The sequence below is a fragment of the Prionailurus bengalensis genome, chromosome E2 (genome assembly GCF_016509475.1).
Source record: "Prionailurus bengalensis isolate Pbe53 chromosome E2, Fcat_Pben_1.1_paternal_pri, whole genome shotgun sequence".
Lineage (NCBI taxonomy): Eukaryota > Metazoa > Chordata > Mammalia > Carnivora > Felidae > Prionailurus > Prionailurus bengalensis.
The window spans coordinates 13,978,178-13,992,797 of NC_057352.1; the positions used below are offsets into that span (position 1 = coordinate 13,978,178).

The following is a 14,620-nucleotide window of genomic DNA, read 5'->3' on the forward strand; positions in this document are numbered from 1 at the left end:
CTAGGAGGCCTCATTTCTTCCACTGTAAACATCAGCTTACTGGTTTATTATGAAAAGGATATAACTCGGGAGCAGCCCGATGGAAAAGATGCAGAGGGCAAGGTACAGGGAAGGGGCACGGAGCCACTCTCCCCAAATCTCCATGTGTCCCCTGACCTGGGAGCTCCCGCTCAATTGTTTTGTAGAAGATGTCACTCCTATGCAAAGCCAACCTGGTTCCCTGGAGATTCCAACCACCTGACAAGCCAGCGCCACCACCAGCTCCACCGTCATCAGGACCCTTTGAACTCACAGTAACCAAAGTACCCAGGGCTACATGAATGGCAAGGCTGCCAGTGTGGGGGTACTACTTGGGTTACGTATTTGCACTCAGAGATTTTAAAGAAAGGGCAAATGCAAGGTGGAAGGGAACAGAGGCTTGTTCGTAGATCCCCACGTATAGGATTTGCTACTTGAAAAAGTCTTCAGGGGGGCGCCTGGGTGGCTCAGTAGGTTGAGCGTCCGACTTCAGCTCAGGTCACGATCTCACAGCTCATGGGTTCAAGCCCTGCATCGGGCTCTGTGCTGACCACTCGGAGCCTAGAGCCTGCTTCGGATTCTGTGTCTTCCTCTCTCTCTGCCCCTAACCCACTCACATTCTCTGTCTCTCAAAAATAAATAAACATTAAAAAAAAAAAAAAATTAAAGAACAACCACAACAACACTTATTTAAAAAAAAGAAAGAGGGGCGCCTGGGTGGCGCAGTCGGTTAAGCGTCCGACTTCAGCCAGGTCACGATCTTGCGGTTCAGGAGTTCGAGCCCCGCGTCAGGCTCTGGGCTGATGGCTCGGAGCCTGGAGCCTGTTTCCGATTCTGTGTCTCCCTCTCTCTCTGCCCCTCCCCCGTTCATGCTCTGTCTCTCTCTGTCCCAAAAATAAATAAACGTTGAAAAAAAATTAAAAAAAAAAAAGAAAGAAAAGAAAAAGCCTTCAGGGCAGTGTCAAGAATGATGTCTCATAGGTGGTAAACGTGAGGAACTCATTACTCTGAGACAGGGACCCTTAACCATGTTTGGGTCACTCATACTTTTGAGAATGCTAACAGCCATGGAGGATCTTCCTATCCTAACTCAAAACTGTCCAGTTGTTGTTTTAAAATACATATCTGAGCCTGCATACAAAATTATGATTTAATTTCAAAGGTTCCTAGACCTTCTGATGCTAAGAACCTTCCTCTTAATTGAAATGGCAGGTAGGAAATATGTGATTTAAAAAAAAAGAAAATACATGACTTAAATATGTATCCCATAGTCATAAAAACATGCTAAGAGAAGCCGGGACATACCTATTCTGTAGGGTAATTAACAACAATCTCCAGCGATCACATGCCAGACCATGTGTCAGATGGGTACCATTATATGATCTCTATTTTATAGACCACAACACTGAGATTTGGAGGATGAGGTCAGCCACCCACAGGCACGCAGCTACGAAGAGGCAGAGCTTGGATTCAAGCCCATGTTTGTCCATTTCAGAAATCTACCTCCCTTCCATTTCGCTAAATAGCTGCAGAAGCTGTACTGGTGAGCTGCTGAGAGCTTGAGCTACATCTGGACCATGGCCCCAGGCCCCACCCACAGACCGGGCTCAGAGAACTATGCTGAGTCTGGCACTGTGTCATCATGTATGGCTGACTCCCTGACCAGCACTACAGTCCAAGAGCATTATGCAGGAAAAAAAAAAAAAAAAAAAAAAAAGAAAAAAGAAAAAAAAAAAAAAAAAAAGAAAAAAAAGGACCAGAAGAGAATTTCCAGGTACCCAACAGGCCCCTTCCTTTTTCTGGGGCCTGACGCTCAACCAGTGAGTACCTGATCTAGAATATAGTTGCGTTTCTTGCGGGCGGCGATCTGAATGAGGCGGTTGAGGCACTGGGTGGCCTGCTGGATCAGGACGTCCCAGCGGCCGGCATAGTTCCGCTGCCGGCGTAGGCCCATTACCTGTGGACAGAGGGTGGTGAAGGGGTGGGTGGTCCTGGCTGCAGGGCAGCACTTGGGGGGTGGGAGATGAATATGGAGAGACCGGGAACCATCCTTACCCGCATTTTATCCATGATGGCATTGGTACCCAGGATGTTGTACTTCTTGGAGGGGTTGGAGGCTGCATGTTTGATGGCCCACGTGGTCTTACCAGCAGCGGGCAGGCCCACCATCATCAGAATCTACAAGAATGGGACAAAGCAGGGCACTGAAGCAGTAGCAGTGGGTGGCATGGCAGCCTGGCACCACCCTCACTCACTGGTGACCTCGAGGGTGAGTCTAAACCTCATGGCTGCCTCTGGAAAATAGAAGCAATGAGAGCATCTACCTCACAGCGTTGCTGGTGGGATTCAAAGACATGAGGTGTGTCAGGCTCTTAACAGAGGGCCTGGCATGGGGTGAGCACAAAATCAAGTGCTGTTATCATGATTATTTACATTTTTGTTAGACAGGATGAAGTGGCCTCTGACAGGAAAAAGCCCAGGGAGGGCGATGCACTGGGCGGTACACGTAGTGGGCACAAGAAGTGGGTACAACCTTCCTGGAGTCTGAGACGGGAACAGACTAACACGCATGACGACAAGCATGGTACTTATTTAGTAGTACATTCAGAATTTGGCAAACACTAGATACAACCTAAACGCCCAACAAGAGGGGGAATGATGAGTTTTTAAGACCATTATAAGTGAGTTTAAAAAGAGGGGTTCGTGTAGTAGGATAAAGCTCACAAAATAATGTTGAATGAAAGGGAGGATACCAAAATGCTTATGCTTTAAGTTCTCAATTATAAGTGTGTGTGTATAAACCAGGCACCTAGCATAGCAAAAAGGATAGCATAAACTTGAAAACTTTAACAGTAAACTTATTTGCAAACGGTGGAATTATGGGGAACTAACCTTTATGTTTAGTTTTTTAGAATAAACATCAAATCACTTATATATCTAGTAAAACATTATCTTGAGAGCAAAGCTCACCAGTACAGCTTTCGCAGCCTCATCACCCCCAAGATCAGTTGTCATTTTTGTTCCTAGCCTTGGCAGCGTTAGGGGATGGAACCGCACAACCTCCTTCAAGAATGCACTCACCAGAAGTGCCTTCACATCCCTGTCTGCTGGGAGGAAAGCCTCCTTTTCCAAGATCCTGACCTCACTGATGGAGCAGTGTGGATGGAGCCATGACAACTTTTTTGGGGAACCTTTCCAAGATTTCGGTCTCTCACGCCAGCCCCTCCCTCTTCCAGGCCACACCCACCCCCTCACCACTGTCTCCCAGCCTTGGGAAGCCTGGAGGAAGAGGCCCCAGGTGTCTCCCTCAGTGAGGCTGTGCGGCTTTCACCACCCCACTGCAGGGTCTCCCTTCTGCCTTGGCAGCAATGTGACTCTGGAGAAGCGGCCTCCAATTCAGTCTTCCGGGCCCACTCACCTCACACTCTGCCTTGCTCTTTGGTCCCACAGTGCCCCGGATCCGCTCGCTCAGGGGAAGGTGCTGGATAAAGGTGAAGCCTGGGAGGACGGAACAGTAGGGCTCTGCTCTCTGCCCGAAGTTGAACTCCACCGCACAATTCTTCACCAGGACGTGAGGGTAGAGGGCCTGACCTCCCAAGGCTTCCTTCTGGATTCGGAAGGCAATGCCCATCCACTTCCCATTCTTGGTGAAGGAAAGTTCCACATCATTTCCACATTCAAAGTCCTAGGAGACAAAGCCAAAGGAAGATAACTGCCAATGTTCAGCTTAAGGCATTGGGAGCCAAAGCTGAGCGGGAGCAGATGTAGGGAGAGGAAACTCAGCTTCCTTCCCACATCTAAGTGCATCCCTCCCCCAACACAGATACACGAGGCGTCACCAAAAAACAGCTGCGAAGGTGTGGCCAAAGCCTTCCTTGCCCCAAACCCCAAGGCTGTGACATGTGTCATCGTAGGAAGTTCCGTCTTGTGCCTAGCCTCAGACAAAAATGAAGGAAAAGGGGAGTCTGTCCTCAAGCTCAGCAAGGGCAGTCTGTGGAGAGAACAGATGGAAAGAAAGCCCCACAGCAGGGCCTTCTGAGTCAAGCCCAGCTCTACAAACGTGTGCATTTGTTTGTTCGCCACACACCACACATCCTCCAGCTCCTGCTCTTCCCGGTGCGGGTGCCCGTGGTGCTCTGGGCCTGACAGAGCTCAGGGCCTAGCAGGGAATCAGACCGTTTGGTGAGGGCACCTATTCAAGAGCAGGATTCTCTGAGGAGAGGACTTGTAAGCCAAGTCCTGGACAAGAAGTGGAAACGAGCCAAGTCTGCGGTGGGAGGAGTGAGTCCTAAAGAGAGGTGGTGTTTGTATATGAATCAGGTGGTGAGGGTACAAAGGGTCAGCCCGGCTGTAGCAGGACAGATGAGGGAGAAGTAACTTCAGGTACAGCTGGAGGGCCAGGCGAAGACCGTATTTGTTCATTCAACAACTATTTACAGAGTTCCTGCCAAGTGGCTGGAGTGCAGTGGTTAAGGCCGTTTAGGAAGGCAGACTGCTTCAGCTCTGCTATTCACTCACTGTGTGACCTTGAGGTTTTATCTGCAGTTTCCTTATCAAACAAGGGAGCCATCCTAAGATTCTATGTTGCAAAGGGCTGTTCTGAGGACTAAGGAGGTTGCTGGGAGCGATCAGTCCAAGACGCCAGGCACTTCGCTGGGCTGCAGTGGTGGGGAGGAGACACGGTCCCTGCCCTTAGCATAGTGAGGGGCTCTCTGTCACCTCAGGAATTTGGACTTCATGTTGATGGCAGAGCAGAACCCCTGACTTGTTTCCAACAAGGGAGTGGCATGGTCAAAGCTGTTTCAGAAAGATCACTTTGGGTGCACGGTAAAGGTTTACATTTAAGGGAGACTCAAAACTTGGGATCACGGGGCACCTGGGTGGCTCAGTCGGTTGAGCGTCTGACTTCGGCTCAGGTCATGATCTCACAGCTTGTGAGTTCAGGCCCCGCATTGGGCTCTGTGCTAACAGCTTAGACCCAGGAGCCTGCTTTGAATTCTGTGTCTCCCTCTCTCTCTGCCCCTAACCCACTCGCATTCTGTCTCTGTCTCTCTCAAAAGTTAAAAAAAACAAGGACAAACAAAAAAAACCTTGGGATCAGATGGCAGACTAAACCAAAGTAAGTACAAGGTCGGATTCCTGATATAAAAGCACAAGACATGGTATTCTTTCCCTCTTGAATGGGGAGACCGCCTTGGGACTCGTCCTTTGAGAAGCAGCGAGACTCCTTTCCCTAAGTGGCTTCCTCAACACCATTCTAAGTGACCACAGGACACAGCTCTATACAATCCTTATCTGCTCATTTTTAAGTGCCCACAGAGGTCAAGACCACGCAGGGCAGACACACAAACATCTGCCAAACTGAATCCTGCAGCAGGATCCCTGCTGTGTCTTCCCACCGGAGCCAGAGTGGCCCAGGTCATCTTTACTCTAATATGGAGATGAACATCCTGGGGGTCAGCCTTCCTTCCGGCCACCAGCTTCACTAGGGGAACTCACCATATTGTACAGAAACCAGCACCCTCAAATGATGAATCCACCACCAATGGGGCCATCTGTCCAAGAGGCAAGTGTGGTCGTGTCACTCCTGCTAGAACACCCTGGTGCCCGTCCAGGGTCTCAAACCTCAAGGTCATCACACCTGGTGTTATTCAGAGCCCACCAGTTCTGCAGCCTCATCTCTCACATCTCGTGTCGTCCCCAGGGCTCCAAGTACAACGTTCCTTACGGTTCTACCGTTCTCTCTGCCTGGCAGCCATTCTGTCCTGTTTTGTGAAGGCTGAGAACTTGAGATCTAATGCTAATGTGCTCCCCCGGGTTCCCTCAGGTCACTGCATTTTCATATCTGCTCCAACCCCTCACCCTTTAAAAAAGTTATGGCACCATCTGAAAAAAGAAAAACTGCACACAGAATCTTTAATATCGAAGTTGAGGGGTACCTGGTTGAATGACTTAGTTGCAGTCAAGAGTCAAGGCCTATAGTTCCAAACTGCCACATGCTCACAGAACCTCACACTTGGATGGGACAGAGTCTGGCAGATGCTGCCACACACCGATGACATGTTAAAATTCTACAACCTCTTTGGAGTGCAGTCTCGGTGGCAGCCATCAAAATTTAAAAATACACCCCTGACCCAGAAATTACACTTTCAGGAATAAACACTGCAGGTAGATTCCTACCAGAATGCAAAGATTTATGTGCAAATCACCCACCCCAGCACTGCCAGCTGTGCTCCAAGGGGAAGTGGGAGAGACTACAGAACGGAGAAGATCCATGTACAGAAATACAAAAAGATGCCCAAGATGCTCTGGTACACGGGAAAAGGACAGGCTGTCACCGCACCATGGACTCTCCTGGCGAATAGCTTTCTGGTCCATCAACAGGACACTGGCTAAATAAGCGCAGGGTAAATTGATGCCTGCATCAGAAGACTAGGCCGCCACCAAATAAAACAGGGAGAAACTAACCAAATGTCTGCTGGTTGAGAATGGTAGATCCACACAATGAAAAAACACCCTGCTGAAACCCCTTTCACCACATGTGAAAAAACAAAGTCTTCTAGGTAGTGATACGACAAAAGTTCTAAGATAAATAAGCAAAAACCAATGCAGGATGACATGTATGATATACCACCTTTTGTGTAAAAGAAGAAATACGACAATCATCTTTCTTGTATTAGGCACCAGCGGGTTCCTGTACAGGGAGGGTAAACGTGAACGAACAACGGGCAGAGAGGGCAGGTCTGAAGACAACTTTACACACAAATCTTTTGATATATATCTCTTAATATCTTTGGGAACCACAGGAATTCATTAACTATTCAAAAATGTTTTCAGAGGCACCCGGGTGGCTCAGTTGGTTAAGCATCTGACTCTTGGTTTTGGCTCAGGTCATGATCTCACAGTTCATGGGTTCGAGCCCCATCTCAGGCTCTGTGCTGCTGGTGTGGGGCCAGCTTGGGATTCTCTCTCTCCCTCTCTGTCTGCCCCTCCCCCACTCACTCTCTCTCCCTCTCTCAAAATAAATAATAAAAAACTTTTTTAAAAGTTTTTAATTGAGCCAGATCTATATTCTCTGTGTGGAGAGGAAAAGAGAGCCAAGATTTACTGTTAAATGGGGGGAAAAAAGCAAGGTTTACAGTAGTTTGTAGCATTTAAACATGGTTAATTTTTGTTTAAGAAAACATGTTTTTTTTTTTTATTAAAAAGAGAATGAAGTCACAAAAGATAGAAGACTGGGAAACCGTTTCAAACTTAAAAGGCCTAACAAGAGAATACAATCCATGATCCTGGACTGGATCCTGGACCAGGAACAAAATTGCTGTAAAGGATATTGTTGGGACAACAGACGAAATTTAAGTGTGGACTGTGGAGTAGATAATGGCATTACATCAGCATTAAACTTGACAACCGTACTGTGGTGGATACAGCAGCTTTATTCTTAGGAAATGCACGCTGAAGAGTTAAGGACTAAAGACATAATGCTGGCACCCCACTTTCAAAGGGGTCAGATGCATATCATACACACATACATGTATATTTGAAAACTGGTCAAAGTAAATCGGCAAATGTTAGAATCTGGGCAAGGCTGAGCTTTCTTAGGGCTTTTCTTTAAGTCAGAAATTTCTCTTAAAGTGACACTGAAGGAACAAAGAAAGAAAGAGTACATGTGTACACACGAGAGGGAGGAAGGGAGAACAGACTAAGAGGAAGTGCCCGGGGGGCCACCCCAGCTGGTGCCTCACCTGACACACTTTACCACATCTAGAACTCCTACTGAAACACTGTTGAGTGGTATTTACTGCGCACTTACTATGCTCCAAGCATCATTAGGAGTGCTGCTAACAGGTTGGCTTAATGAGCCCACACAGAGTTCTGAGGTAGGTGTGAAGTTCCTTATGGAGAGCACGCTGCCATGCAGGGAGGCCGCTGCCCGGGGCTGTGAGCAGGCGAGCAGGAGCCGGGTCTAGGGAGTCTGGCCTGAGCCGGCAGCACCATCGAGTGTCAGTCACTGTTGTCAGTGGACAGCAGTGTTGGAGAGCAGTGCAGCCAGCCTATCTCTTGTTTTATTTTGCATGCACCCTTGCCCTTCTAGAAGACTGCACTGTAGGAAGCCGGTTCAACCAGCATGAGGTGAAAGGAGAGGTTCTGGGATGAGATGATGCCACAGTGGGGCAAGAGCCAATAGCAAAGGCTATTGAGCAGCAGAGCAAGACAAGAAATCCCTGGGTTTGTTTAGAAAACGTCCCTCTGAGGGGCTCCTGGGTGGCTCAGTCGGTGCATTCAACTTTGGCTCAGGTCACGGTCCATGAGTTTGAGCTCGTGATAGGCTCTGTGCTAACAGCTCAGAGCCTGGAGCCTGTTTCTGATTCTGTGTCTCCCTCTCTCTCTCTCTCTCCCTCTCCCCCACTCACACTGTCTCTCAAAAATAAATAAACATTAAAAAAATTTTTAGAAAATGTCCCTCTGGTATCTGGGATTGGAGGAAGGCTGTGCACACCTGATGTCCCCAAACCTCTCCAGGGTGCCATCTGACAGCTTCGTGCGAAAGACCAGAGGGGGTGGAATGGCAGAATTTTGCACAAAATGACAGTCAACGTTCCAGTCTGGTAAAGAAAGACAAAGAGCCATAGCAAAAGAGGCTGGACATGAGGCGGACAATCACCAGAGGTATTCTGGGAACGAAGTCTGCAAGTCCAGCTGACAGGACCAACGTTTGGTTCTGCCAACCCCCACGGGCTGCCAGCACTCACCGCAAAGCAGCCAATCACATCATTCTCTGCAAACTTGTCTCCATAGTTCTCGAACCGGCTGTTGGTGGACTTCTTCCCAGTGCCTCCGTAGCCATAGGAGAACGGCTCTTCACCTGACGGAAGAAACGGGCAAAGGCAGATTAAACCCGCCATGGTCACTACGTCTGCCACATACTTCTAAAGGAAAAAAAACTCCGTTTCATTACTAGTTTCACTAAACAGTTGCTTTTAAGGGGAAAAGTGAGGAAGGTTCTGCTGAAAGGAAGGCCCTCATCATGCAGAACTCTGAGGGCCTGGAGGGTTGAGGGGTGGAATCTGGGAGTGGGAGCTGAACTGAACTGCACAAAGAGAAGGAGAATTTGAAAAGAGGGAGGAGGGAGAGAGGGAGAAGGCAGGCTGTACACAGAGAAGAGACCTTTCAAGTGGCACTCACGTTCAGTCAAGTATTACTAATGGCATCAATTTTTGGTGTCAGGGCGTCTGGGGCAGAAATCAGGAACGGGGCTGGGTTTTGCTTCTGGAGACTGTGAGGTCTAACCATTAGGAAAGGTGCTAGATCTCCTCAGGCCACAGAACCAGGGGCTGAAGCAGTGTGAGATTCCAAGGGCCCTGCCTGACACCTGGGTTGTATAGACCCTTGGCCAGGAAACCAAGGAACATTCTACCAGAAAAGAAGGTGCCAACAGACGTGAATTCTGGGCCCAGCTCTTCTGTACACCAGCTGTTGGCCTTGGACAACTGACCATTCTGGGCTCTGGATCTTTACCTGTACCACCTCCCCACCACTGACATACAGAAACAGAGACAAAGATAAAATAGGAGCCTGAAATAAAGAGTGTGAACATCTATCAAAATGAAACTGTCCACTCCTTTTGACCTAGCATTTCTACTATAAGGATCAGGCTTACGTGAACAATCAGATCATACACGTGGACAACTCAAGAGTTTACCAGCAAAAAATTGCAATCAACTTAACAGATCTACACATCACTTAAGGAAAATGATGCAGTGGTCAGAAAGCTGTACTTATTTAAGGGGCGGTTGGGGTCAGTCGGTCAAGCGTCCAACTCTTGATTTTGGCTCAGGTCATGATCTCATGGTTCATGAGTTTGAGCTCCGTGTCAGGGTCTGTGCCAACAGCGGGGAGCCTACTTGGGATTCTCTCACCCTCTCTCTCTGCACCTGTCCTGCTCGTTCATGCATGCATTTCGTGCATTCTCTCTCAAAATAAATAAACATTGTTAAAAAAAAAAAAAAAGTTATACCTATCTATAAAAACATGCCCAGCATACACTAAGTAGGAAAAAGAAATCAGGCCACGAAACGGTATGCATAGTGTGACCCAGTTTGAGATATACAAAGAACAAAAGAATTATCCAGAAGACTGTAGATAAAAATGTTAATGTTGGCTGTTATCTCACAAGTTTAGGAGGATTTTCATTTTCCCCAACTTGTGTGGCCTGCATTGTTACAAAGAGGACACATTATTTTCATAATCAGAAGGTTTATATGACCAAAGCAGAAAATCTCAGCATTGGTCATGGAAATCACTCACTTGGGGCCACAATGTCACTGAGGCCTGGAGGCCTGTGAAAATTCAAAACCTCTCAATGAGCAGCCCCTGCCTCTCTGCCAACCAGCCCCAATGCTCTCTGCTTCCCTTTTTACTCTGGGTCTGGCTCTGGACAGAAAACCCCAAACAGAACTTAACAGGGTTTGAGGAACTTATTTTCAGCATGGTTTGAAGACAGAAGACAACTGATCTTTTAAGAAAAGGATCAGCTCTCTAAAGAGAACTTTGGACCATCTCCTAAAAGATGAAGACTAAATTTTTCATAGGAAAGCTAATAGGATTATGGTCCTTCCAGCTGAATCCTGTACGCCTAAAGACTGTGTGCTCCAGCCTAGGCTAGTCGTGTTCTGAGTCCCACGCTGGGAAGAGAAGCTTAGGAAGTTTGAGAATCCAGGAATAGAGACACATTGCTGTACTCTCTGGACTGCTAGGCTGACGTCCCCTTACCCAGCTGGGTGCTGCAGGAGTCCAGGGACCAGCCAATACGAACAACGTGTGGGTCGGGCTCTGTGGAAGGAAGGTGCTTCACGGAGATTTCCTCATTGATCTGGGGACAAAGAATAAGAAGGCTCAGAACTGGTGCCTAGAGGCTTGCAGGTTATAAGACAACACAAGAGGGAAGAAGCACACAGGCATTAAAAATCAGCAATGGCTTTTGTTGCTGGGGAAAAGGTGTTTAAGTGCTCCGAAAGGCCTGTTGCGCTGAAAGGCTCAGGAAATTACAGGGCCACAGAGATAGGTATTTCAAAAGTGCAGTTAATTTTAAATTTTAACACACTACAGAGAAAACAGGGACTGTCATATTTAGTGTAGAAGGATAAACTGGCACAGTGTCTTTGCAGGGCAATTTAGCAAACTCTATCAAAACTGCAAATGCAGGGGCGCCTGGGTGGCTCAGTCGGTTGAATATCCAACTCTGGATTCCGGCTCAAGTCATGATCTCACATTTCGTGGGATCGAGCTCCACATTAGGTTCTGTGCTGTCAGAGCAGGGCTGCTTGGGATTCTCTGTCTCCCTTTCCCTGATCCTCCCCACGCTCTCTCTCTCAAAAATAAACTTAAAAAAAAAAACAAGGGGAGTGGGTGGGTGGGGATGCTGCAAATGCATCTACTCTATAACGCAGCAATTCAACTTCCAGTTGACCCTACAGATGCAATCAGAGGTGTATGTGTGAACACACGACACACACAGAAAAATATTCAGTGACACCGTTTATGTTAAAAACAACTCCAAAAACCCACCAACAAGACACTGGCCATGTTACGGCACATCCATGTCACAGAACAGATGAAGCGGTCAGAAAGAGTGAAGTAGGGTTGACGTACTGCTATGGAATATGTTGTCCAAAACACAGTATTAAGTAAGAAGCAGAAAGAATAAAAGGTGCCTTCTGATGTAACCTTAGAGGTTAGACTGCCTAACAACCGTATCTATGTTAGTCGGTGGTTTCTGTGAAGTTAACCTATTTTCTTGACTTTCGGATGCACATTTTTCCATCTTGCTGTTCCAAAATCCAGACAGATCTTACAACTGATGTGGGAAGCAAGCACTCTGTCAGTTTAATCGGCAGCGTTTTTCTATGAGCAGCACATGAAACAGTACGCAACTCACAATCAACAGACTTAGTCAATCAGAAACAAGAACACTGGCAGCTTGCCCTGTTAAAAAACGGGGATAACTGCCTATTTCAGGACGGTACGGTGAGAATTAATGGAGATACCCGTGCAAGGCACTTGGCATGTATCTAGCTTGTGCAAACGGTTCTGTAGATACTAACGGTCAGTTAAGTTTGGCTACCCAAAGGACACGCAAGAAATCACTAACATGTAAGTTACCTCTGGAGGGTAGGACGGGCACCAGGGGGATCGGAGCCTAACTTCTGCTTTTTTTACCCTACACTCTCCTGTGCCATCTGAATTTCCGTTGACCATGACTGTGTGCTTTTTTCATAAACAGAACCTGACCTGGACTATGGAGAGATGATGGTAGAGGATGGCCTGGTAGGTCCTGGTAGAGGATCAGTCCTGGTGGCAGGACCGAGCTTTGCCCAGCTCTCCTTCTACCCTCTCTAACTGGCAGGGTCCATGTCCACACTTTCTAGCTCATTTTTCTTCCAAACTACTCCTTTTCCCAGTTCGACAAACATGTCATACCTAGTGAGGTTGGCTATATAATACGTGGGTCAAATCTCACTAAGGAAAAATTAGCTCAACAAAGCAATGTACAATTGGCTTGCTTTTCCGATGCGGTGTTTAGCGATGACAGTTCTCCTGAGTCCATCATGCTTTTTTTTGCTTGGACACACAGTCCAATTAAATCTCAATTAAATCTCTTTTGCCATCGTGGCTCTGACCGAAGTGGCTGATGACAGGCTAATTCCAAAGGATGGACCTGGTTTCTGTCCCTGACCCTTCTGTTGCTCCCACTCACCTTCATCTCAAAGCACACACGGCCCCTTCTGACTCCATAGCTGGCACGGGCTCCTGACCACAGGTAGGCAAAGCCTTCAATCGTGAGAGGGTAGCCACTACTCCGGTCTCGGGCCACCTTGAAGTGGAGGTCACAGTTATCTGTAGAGGAAAAAGCCAGGAGTTGGCTGGTGTTTTAAAGGTTCCCAAAAGAGGCACAGGCAAAGATAAGTTCCCTGAGAGTGTTAACCAGGAGTACACAAGCCGACGCATCATGAGGGTAGGTGCACGAGAAGCCAGCCGCACTGCCTAACCATTCTCCTGTTTGGGAGCAAGGCTCCAGACTATGCAAACGGGCCTCTGCACAGGATCAGCGCAGCCATTATGCATAGGAATTGGGTTCTTCACCTCGCTGGGTTCCAAGGATGGCCGTCAGGGGAACCCCCCCAAAATGTACACAAACGCACTTTACAGGGATGTACATTTGCTAGGGAGAGGATCCATATCCTCATCATGTTCAAGGGATTTAGCATTTTTAAAAAGGTGAATCCCACAGCCGCTCACTTTAACCATTTCCGTGTGCTAGCTCAGTTTGGGAGTCAGACTCCTGCTGCCAACAGCTGCACAAACATCTGACCCGGCTCCTCACTTGCCACCCAGGCACCGCTGTGCAGGTTCAACACAGGCTCCCACCTCCTCTGCGGGCCTTGGACTCTCCTGCTGTAGCTCTGACTCTTCCCACTCTTCAAGGAGCTGGTCAGGCCTCTAAGAAAGTCTTTCCTGACCACCCCATCCAGCAGGCTGGCTCTTTTCCCTCAAGGCTGAGAGTCATAGCCTGTACATTCCCCATCTGATCAGTTGCTGCTTCACTGATCACTGCCACCCAATATTAAAAAAAAAAAAAAGTTTAGCTTTACTCTAGGTACACGGGCTTTGAGATCCTGTGATAGACCGGACTGTGTACAAGATATCTTTCTCTCTTCCAAAGTATGTAGGCGCTGCTCTAGAAGCACAAGCTGAGTAGAGAAATACGTGACTTGCTGTGAAGTTTCTGCTCTGCTGAAAAGTACAGTGTTCTCAGACCTGATCGACTTCTTCCTAATTCCTAAAGTCAGATTTGCAGGTTCTACCACTGAGATCCAGTCTGAGGAGGGGCAGGACCTCTATCACCGTCACCCCTCGGGTTCAGATGCAGTTTAGGGGAAGCCACTTATCCAGCGGAAAGAAACTAGAGGACGGACAGCGAGGCGGGCCAGGTTAAGCCTCAGAGGACAAGGTGGCATTGGTTTCACCAGGAACGTGAGCAGCTGATGGAAACTGGGGAACTGGTTGTCAAAGAGTTAAGTTTCCCCAGGTGCACTCAGGTTCCCTTCCTGGTTAGACAAGCCCCTGGGCGTTCAGGGTTTTCCAGATTGCCCCTGCACCCATTCTGGTGAGTGTCACTGAAAATCCTCTGACGTATTAGGGCAGCATTATGCCTCCCTGAAGAGAAGATCAGAGAAACAGAATGATCCTGCCCAGGATCCCAGCTAGAGCTGGGAGGAGGTCTTCGGTCTCTGAACCAGCAACCTCACTCGAGAGCCCGGTTTCTCATATCCGACTTTCCCAATACTGACTGGAGAGTAGAATCAGATGGGCACCCCAAGGACTCACATGTGTCGATGGCAACAAGGGTGTCATCAAAGTCATCTTCATCCTCTTCAGCAGGAGGCTGAGGAGAGCGGCCCCTGTGTCAGAAAAAGGGGTTAAGTCACATGAGAACAGCTGGATGAGCACGGAGGAAGGGAAATGAAGGTTCTGTTGGAATTGACAAGTGGCCTCCAGACTGCTTCCTGGATTTTGATTTCTTCTCACGGAGGTTAGCAAA

The 14,620-nt window shown here is 48.0% G+C and overlaps 1 protein-coding gene across 7 annotated transcripts in view; it reads right to left on the reverse strand.

The window, feature by feature from the left end:
• Positions 1–14,620, reverse strand: part of HNRNPUL1 (heterogeneous nuclear ribonucleoprotein U like 1) — a 37,678-nt gene that overhangs the window by 12,435 nt on the left and 10,623 nt on the right. For all 7 annotated transcript variants that reach the window (XM_043598839.1, XM_043598840.1, XM_043598842.1 and 4 more), the window contains exons 4-10: positions 14,407–14,480; positions 12,776–12,915; positions 10,792–10,891; positions 8,772–8,884; positions 3,437–3,703; positions 2,074–2,196; positions 1,847–1,975 (exon numbers count right to left, since the gene is read on the reverse strand). In XM_043598839.1, coding sequence (XP_043454774.1) covers positions 1,847–1,975; positions 2,074–2,196; positions 3,437–3,703; positions 8,772–8,884; positions 10,792–10,891; positions 12,776–12,915; positions 14,407–14,480 — 946 coding nt within the window. The remainder of the gene's footprint in view (positions 1–1,846; positions 1,976–2,073; positions 2,197–3,436; positions 3,704–8,771; positions 8,885–10,791; positions 10,892–12,775; positions 12,916–14,406; positions 14,481–14,620) is intronic.